This window comes from Sinocyclocheilus rhinocerous, unplaced genomic scaffold (genome assembly GCF_001515625.1).
Source record: "Sinocyclocheilus rhinocerous isolate Xijiao unplaced genomic scaffold, SAMN03320098_v1.1 scaffold632, whole genome shotgun sequence".
Lineage (NCBI taxonomy): Eukaryota > Metazoa > Chordata > Actinopteri > Cypriniformes > Cyprinidae > Sinocyclocheilus > Sinocyclocheilus rhinocerous.
The window spans coordinates 412,139-420,637 of NW_015639247.1; the positions used below are offsets into that span (position 1 = coordinate 412,139).

Genomic DNA, 8,499 nt, shown 5'->3' on the forward strand with positions numbered 1-8,499 from the left:
GCTGCTGCCGTGTCTCATACGGTCACGCGTGCAGATCAGTTACTGTGAGTGTGTTCATGTTAGAGGATGCCTGTGCGCCAGCCAAGTCCTTCCTGGATTCTTCAGACAGCGATGAAGAGGGTAAATGCTCACGTGTGGGGTGTTCTTCACTAACACACTCCAGTGTGTTTAACCTCTTAACCGTCACCCGTCCCCTCTAAGTTTACTTCACTATATTACAATTAAATCCTAATCTAATCATGACAAACTTTATATCGTTGGAAAGGTCTAAGACTCCTAAATAGATATTTTATCACAGTTTTTTGTTATAAATTATGTAGGAAAAGTAATAGATTAATTTATGACAAGAGTGCACCTCAAAAATCTACATATACAGGAGTTCTGACCTTTGTCAAAAAAAGTCTTCTTTGTTGCCTTTTTCTCTATCACACTTTAGAAATCATCAGAAATTATATATCAATTGAAAACTTCAAATCTCAAAATTCATCCTTTGAAAACCATTTTAAAATCAGACATTGCATTACCATGAAAATGGTACATCACTATCATGTTACAAAATGTTTTCATTCATGAATTATAAAAATTTAAGTTTGGATCGTGCACTTTCACGTCTCTGTTCAAAAATGTGAGTGACAGTTGGGGTTAACCTGCAGGGTTCCCACGGGTCATGGAATTTCTGGAATATCATGGGATTTTAAAAGGTCTATTCTAGACATTGAAAGTCAGGAATTTTTTTTTTTTTGTCCAAGTCGTGGAATATCAGGGATTTTTGATTGTCGCTTTAAATTTTAGTTTTCATTGATCAAAATGCAATTTTTCTATACCATATTTTTATATAATTTTTTTTGCGTTTCACGTGTTTTGCCTGTTGTTATGGTTAGGCTACAGGACTCGACAATAAGGAGCCAGGGCCAGCGTTAAAGAAGCTCGTGACAGTTGATGGATTTTTCACTTGTAGTAATAATTTAATAATAATAATTTTTTATACCCATCCCGCTCATCAACTGGCAATCACTGAAGTCAAATGCAGTCACCAGGCTGTACAACTGGAGTACCAATTTTAGAAAATTTTACACATTTCATATTTTTAGCACAGAAGCCTGAAAGACGAATAAATATCGTATTGCTGGGTATGAGTATCGTATCGTATCGTATCGTGACGAGCTATCCGATTTACACCCCTAGCAATAATCCCGATATTTATGAGCAATGATTAACCGTTTAACGATTACCGTGCAGCCCTAATAACAGAACAATAGTGCCTGGTTTCTCCATTTCTGTCACCTGATGGAGTTTGGTTTCATTGTCACCTTTGGCTTGTTTAGTGTGGGTTTAAATGACAATATTCATAAAACAGTATCGCTTTTAATCTTATTCTGCATGTTTATTAGTGTGAAGCTGCTTTAAAACAATCTGTGTTGTATGAAGTGCTATAGAAATACACGTGACGTGAATGCTCCTCTAACTCTGTCCGTGTTTGTTTTAGATTCCAGCTCCAGCGCAGCATTAAATGCAGCTCCAATTAAAGACTGGTGGCAGATTCCTAACTCTTCACCAGCAAAGCCTGATGCTAGCGGCAATGCTAACTCATGCCCAACGCAGTAATCGCTGTTGTTTGTCTTTTTCTTGTATGTTTTTGTTGACACTTTCTGTTTTAATGTAAATAAAGTCAGTGTTTAAAATGCTCATGTGTTTTGTTTTGTGTTGATTTGAATTGTTTGGTTTATATTGGTTACACGTTCTGTTATACAAACAGTAACGCAGCTGAGATTTGCTATATTCCCAGTTATGAGGGAATGATGTCAGAACTTTGGCTAATATTCTGTCAAAGTTATGAACAAACATTACTACAGATCAGATAAATTAACAAATATTCTATTAATGTCTTCAAAACATCACAAAAACGTTGTTTGAAACATTTTAGATGTTTGTTTAATGTTTTTTTTTAAATGTTACTAGTTTTAGAATTTTCAGAGAACATTCAAATGTAACATTCCCATTATATTTGCAAAATGATACAATGGAACGTTCACTTAACATTTGTATAACCAAAGGAAAAAATGTTTTTAACACTTCTGAAATAACGTTTATAACCTAGAGGGTATGTTAGAAAAACGTTCTTGCAACTTTTTTGTTTTTTTGACAGGATATATTGCTTTGCATGATTAAGATGTTTACAGGCAAGTCTTTGTCAAGCCAACATTCAGAGTTTATCTTGAACTTTAACAGTTCAGCTTTAGTTTCTAAATGAGTTTATTGCCAGTGAAATGAACTCCACTGTAGTTTTGTAGTACTTTAGGCCGGTCTTTAGACCATTTTATGACGGTCTTGTCTCGGTCTCGACCACATTTGTACTCGGTCTAGTCTTGGTTTCAGACTAAGAGGATTTGGGATTTGCCCCTCCACTCATCCAAAGTATTTTAGAGCTTAGCATGTCTAGAAACATGTATATTTATTATACAAAAGTAACGTTCCTAAAATGTTTGCAAAATGATACAATGGAATGTTCTCTTAACATTCGCATAACCAAGAAAGAAGAAAAAACCATAAGCAAGCAGTTTTTAGGGAACATTCTCGGAACGTTCTGTCAAGGTTCTCTCAAATTTATGAACATGTTTCAGTAACGTTAATAGAATGTTTGCTCAAAGTGATCAGGTCTTTAATTAGGTCCTCAAAACGGTAAACACAAGCATTACTTATACATTGTTGAAATGGTTTTTCCTGAAATGTTTTAAATGTTCATGTAACATTTTTTTTAAATGTTGCCACTTGTTTCAGAACGTTCAGAGAACATTCAAACGTAACGTTCCCATAATGTTTGCAAAATGATACAATGGAATGTTCCCTTAAAAACATTTAAATGTTTTGTGTTCAGAGAACATTCGGATCTGTTGTGTGTGATGTTTTAGAGCGGGCGGATAATATAGTTCACACTGCATCAATACTAGTGCACAGCTGTATGAGTGTGGTGTTTGTCCAGATGTGTTTGTGAAGCGGCGAAGGACGGCGCTCTGGTGTTCCGTGTCTCTGTTTGGACTCTCTGTTCTGGTTCTGGTGGTCGGGCTGCTGTCGGCCACGCAGACGGATAACGTGGCCGTGTCTGGATACTATCCCGGGATTATAGTGAGTGACTCCACACCATCACTTTAATCAACTCTTTGTTTTGTCCTTTCTTTGGAGCAATAAAACAGCAGTCTGTCATTATGTTGCTGATGAAGATGGAGTCCAGAACAGTGTTGGGGAAAGTTACTTTTAAAAGCAATGCATTACAATGTTGCGTTACTCCCTAAAAAAGTAACTAATTACGTTACTTGGTTACTTTTTATGGAAAGTAATGCGTTATGTTACTTTTGCGTTACTTTTCAAATCTGGGCAGGGCTTGCTTGTTTGTTTTAAATATAAAAAGTTATATTTTTGGCAAATGTAAAACTTTTTCACACCAAAAGCCTCAGGCTAAAAGAAAAGTAAATTCACGTCTAACGGTAGAACGCGGAAGAAGAAAGTTCAACACTCTTCAGCAATAAAAACAGAACGAACGAACGAATGTTGGTTTATCTTGAGTAATTTTTGCTTATTAGTATGATTGAATTTGATCGAAGCTCAGCAGCAAAGACACTGGTTAATAAAATGGGATTAAATACATAAAGGATATTTGTATTATTTAACACATTTAATTATTGCAGGTTTGCGTCATATTCTGAGTTGCATTTCACTGTTTTTATTCATTTTGAGGAATACTTACGATTTCTCAACATGGGCACAGGAGAGCTTTCAATCAATAAATGGGGAAAAAATTAACTATCGTTACTTATTTTAAAAAGTAACTGATATTTTCTTGTAAATTAAAAAGTAGTGCGTTACTTTACTAGTTAGTACTTTAAAAAAAGTAATCTGATTACGTAACTCGCGTTACCTTGTAATGCATTACTCCAACACTGGTCAAGATATTGGGTTAAATCAAGTTTGTTGGTTTGTTCTCTTCTCGATGGCAGCTGAGTTTTGGAGCATTCTTGGGAATCGTTGGTCTGAACCTGGTGGAGAATCGCAGGCCGATGGTGAGTACAACCAGCCCAAATCATCTCGAAATGGCTTTATGGTGTATTTTAGATCGGCTCTCTGAGCGACGTAATGGCTCATCAATACAATTACAGCCATTGTATTTCAGTGAGGTTTATTTCTGTCCCTGTGAAATATATTTCAGATAATATTACTCGTTTTAGTAGGGAACACAAGGCACATCCGCCGTCAGATCGATGAGTGTGATTGGATATGTGGTCAGTAATGCTGAAAGTGATTGGCTGATGGATCAGGTGGAGCTTTAGCTGAATTAGATTAGCATTGATGATCGCTGGGCTCAAGAAGCTGCGGCCCGTCTTCAGTCCAACTCAACTCACCTCACAGCCTTATAGAAACCAGATGTTTGTTGTTTACCCGTGTAAAACTCACTGATGTGATGCAAAAGCGTCGCTATGTGACTAATGGTGTTCCATGTGGTTGCTAGGGTGTTGCTATGGGTGCAGTGTGGTTGTTAAGGTGTTGCTAGGTTACAATAATGTCTTCAGTATCATTGCTAGAATATTGCTATGAAATGTAGGGTGTTCAGTGTGGTTGCTAGGGTGTTGCTATGGACTGTAATGTGTTCAGTGTGGTTGCTAGGGTGTTGCTATTCGACTAATGTGTAGTGTGGTTGCTAGAGTGTTGTTAGGTGACTAATGCCTTCAGTGTTGTTGTTAGAGTGCTTCTATGGACTGTGATGTTTAGTGTGGTTGCTAGGGTGTTGCTATGTGACTGTAATAGTGTTCCATGTGGTTGCTAGGGTGTTGCTATGTGACTGCAATTGGCACTATTTTCAGTATTGTTTAGTGTGGTTGCTAGGGTGTTGCTATGGACTGAAATGTTAAGTGTTTGCTACAGTGTTGCTATGTGACTGTAGTAGTGTTCCATGTGGTTGCTAGGGTGTTGCTATGTGACTGCAATTGACACTATTGTCAGTATTGTTCAATGTGGTTTCTAGGGTTTTGCTAAGTGACAGTAATGTCTTCAGTATCATTGCTAGAGTATTGCTATAGACTGTGTTCAGTGTGGTTACTAGGGTGTTGCTATGTGACTGTAATTGCCACTATTGCCACTATTGTTCAATGTGGTTGCTAGGGTGACTGTGTGGTTGATAGGGTGTTCAGTGTGGTTGCTAAGGTGACTGTGTTTGGTGTGGTTGCTAGGGTGTTTGGTATGGTTGATAGGAGCTGCGTCCTCCAGAGGTCGCATTTGAAGGCTGCATACGTCATTAAGGATGTCTTATTTAAGAAAAGTAACCGTAATAAAATTGACTGTTATTCCTTGTGAGGTTTAAAATACTATAATTTCTTTTTTACTTTGCAATTTAAGTTATTTTTCTTAAATGAGACTTCCCCGATGACGTATGCAGCCTTCAAATGCGACATCCGGAGGACGCAGCCTTCAAACTGAGACGCTGCAAGGGTGTTCAGTATGGTTGCTAAGGTGACTGTGTGGTCACCAAGGCGACTGTGTGTTTGGTGTGGTTGCTAGGGTGTTTGGTGTGGATGCTAAGGTGTTTGGTGTGGATGCTAGGGTGTTCATTGTGGTTGCTAGGGTGTTTGGTGTGGTTGCTAGGGTGTTCAGTGTGGATGCTAGGGTGTTCAGTGTGGATGCTAGGGTGTTCGGTGTGGTTGCTAGGGTGTTTGGTGTGGATGCTAGGGTGTTTGGTGTGGTTGCTAGGGTGTTTGGTGTGGATGCTAGGGTGTTTGGTGTGGTTGCTAGGGTGTTCAGTGTGGATGCTAGGGTGTTCAGTGTGGATGCTAGGGTGTTCGGTGTGGTTGCTAGGGTGTTTGGTGTGGATGCTAGGGTGTTTGGTGTGGTTGCTAGGGTGTTCAGTGTGGATGCTAGGGTGTTCAGTGTGGATGCTAGGGTGTTCGGTGTGGTTGCTAGGGTGTTTGGTGTGGTTGGTTTGGTGACGGCTGAATCTTGTATTGATGATGCTGTAACCTGGTTTAGCAACTCTTGTCACAAATGGGGTCCAAAAGGAATGTTTTGACACCTGTTAATGACGAGTGAATTCAATATTTTTTACCAGCCTTCAAACTGTTTATTTTTTTCAATATGTAATTGTGTTGCTTTTATATTAGGATATTGTGAGCAGCCAACCAGCAAAATGTATAAAATGTTTGTAACTGTCAGTTGTTAATTTTAGACCCTGGTAATAAATCACACACAGACACACACACACACCGGCGTTACCATGGCGAAGGGAAGTTGTGCGTCTGTAACCATGGTGACGTGTTGTTGATCTGGGTGTGATTTAGGCTTCTGTTGTGTCCTGGGCTCTGATCCCAGTACATCCTTTAAAATTTAATGAACAACACACACACACACACACACTCATTTAACACAATCTACATGCACACACAGGACAGTTTTATACATACACCTGACACACACACAGTGCCGGTAAACTGAATCCAGGCGCTCAGGTGAACACATTAATGTGCAACAGCCCGTATCACACTGCAGCTTCAGCTTCCATTTCCTGAGCATCACTGCAGACTCAGTCCCATGACCTCTGACCCCTCGGAGATTGCAGGAAGTGACCAGAACATTGTTGCCAGAGAGTTTCGAGGTCAAACGCTGCAGAATTATGACTATAATGGAATGAGACGTCAGGGTGATGAGGATTCAGATGTTCACCTTCAGCCTTCAGAGAACTTCTCAGATCTTCTCAGATTCATCCATTATGTAACGATTTGTTAAAGCCAACATGAAACCGGAGGATAAAGTGAAATACTTTCAGACTGAGAAGCAGTTTTTATTCAGAACTGGTTCTGTAGTTTTTAAAAATCCAGACCCTGAATGATTGTCACGAGTTTGGCTCTGTTTACAGTTCTTCTGTTTGAATGCTAGGGTGTTTGGTGTGGTTGCTAGGGTGTTCATTGTGGTTGCTAGGGTGTTCGGTGTGGTTGCTAGGGTGTTTGGTGTGGTTGGTTTGGTGACGGCTGAATCTTGTATTGATGATGCTGTAACCTGGTTTAGCAACTCTTGTCACAAATGGGGTCCAAAAGGAATGTTTTGACACCTGTTAATGACGAGTGAATTCAATATTTTTTACCAGCCTTCAAACTGTTTATTTTTTTCAGTATGTAATTGTGTTGCTTTTATATTAGGATATTGTGAGCAGCCAACCAGCAAAATGTATAAAATGTTTGTAACTGTCAGTTGTTAATTTTAGACCCTGGTAATAAATCACACACAGACACACACACACACCGGCGTTACCATGGCGAAGGGAAGTTGTGCGTCTGTAACCATGGTGACGTGTTGTTGATCTGGGTGTGATTTAGGCTTCTGTTGTGTCCTGGGCTCTGATCCCAGTACATCCTTTAAAATTTAATGAACAACACACACACACACACACACTCATTTAACACAATCTACATGCACACACAGGACAGTTTTATACATACACCTGACACACACACAGTGCCGGTAAACTGAATCCAGGCGCTCAGGTGAACACATTAATGTGCAACAGCCCGTATCACACTGCAGCTTCAGCTTCCATTTCCTGAGCATCACTGCAGACTCAGTCCCATGACCTCTGACCCCTCGGAGATTGCAGGAAGTGACCAGAACATTGTTGCCAGAGAGTTTCGAGGTCAAACGCTGCAGAATTATGACTATAATGGAATGAGACGTCAGGGTGATGAGGATTCAGATGTTCACCTTCAGCCTTCAGAGAACTTCTCAGATCTTCTCAGATTCATCCATTATGTAACGATTTGTTAAAGCCAACATGAAACCGGAGGATAAAGTGAAATACTTTCAGACTGAGAAGCAGTTTTTATTCAGAACTGGTTCTGTAGTTTTTAAAAATCCAGACCCTGAATGATTGTCACGAGTTTGGCTCTGTTTACAGTTCTTCTGTTTGAGTCTTATTTTTGGATTGATGCTTTTTGCTTTTATTTTATGGATCATTTGACATTGGATCAACATGCTGTTTTTAACATGCTTTAAAAAATACATAAACGGAATATAATTGAACTAAATGTGATGAGAGAGAAAGGTTGTTTTTAAAATTCAGTCATTTGAGTCATTTCTGCAGTTTAGTTTCAGTAAATGCTCTTGATAGACTGAGTTTAAGAGATTCATTTTAAAACCAAAACGATTCTACTTTGATTAAATAATGACATTAAAATGTTAACAATCTTGTTATTGATTAGTATGGCATTAGTAGTAATTGAGTTATATTTAGGCAGCAGGATGTGTTTCCATAAAAGAATGGATTTAATAAATCAGAATCCTTTGATTCAGTGCAGATGAATCAGTGTTCATGTGTTTGAATCAGTGAGATCTGTTGTATTTCTCTTCTTCACCTTTATCTCAAACACTCTTCTATCCGTGTCGTAATTTCCCGAGACCCACTCGCTCCCTTCAAATACATGAGCTGTGAGCACTACAACATCTGCCCTTGAACGTTTATGAGTGCTT

At 39.0% G+C, this 8,499-nt stretch overlaps 1 protein-coding gene across 9 annotated transcripts in view; it reads left to right on the forward strand.

Annotated features, from left to right (window-relative positions):
• LOC107751066 (centromere-associated protein E-like) overlaps positions 1 to 1,661 on the forward strand; it is a 42,771-nt gene extending 41,110 nt beyond the window's left edge. For 7 of the 9 annotated variants that reach the window (XM_016566646.1, XM_016566644.1, XM_016566645.1 and 4 more), the window contains 2 exons: positions 64 to 120; positions 1,487 to 1,661. In XM_016566646.1, coding sequence (XP_016422132.1) covers positions 64 to 120; positions 1,487 to 1,605 — 176 coding nt within the window. In that variant the 3' untranslated portion in view covers positions 1,606 to 1,661. The remainder of the gene's footprint in view (positions 1 to 63; positions 121 to 1,486) is intronic. The other 2 variants (XM_016566653.1, XM_016566651.1) reach the window with 2 other exon arrangements.
• Positions 1,662 to 8,499: the final 6,838 nt, after the last annotated feature.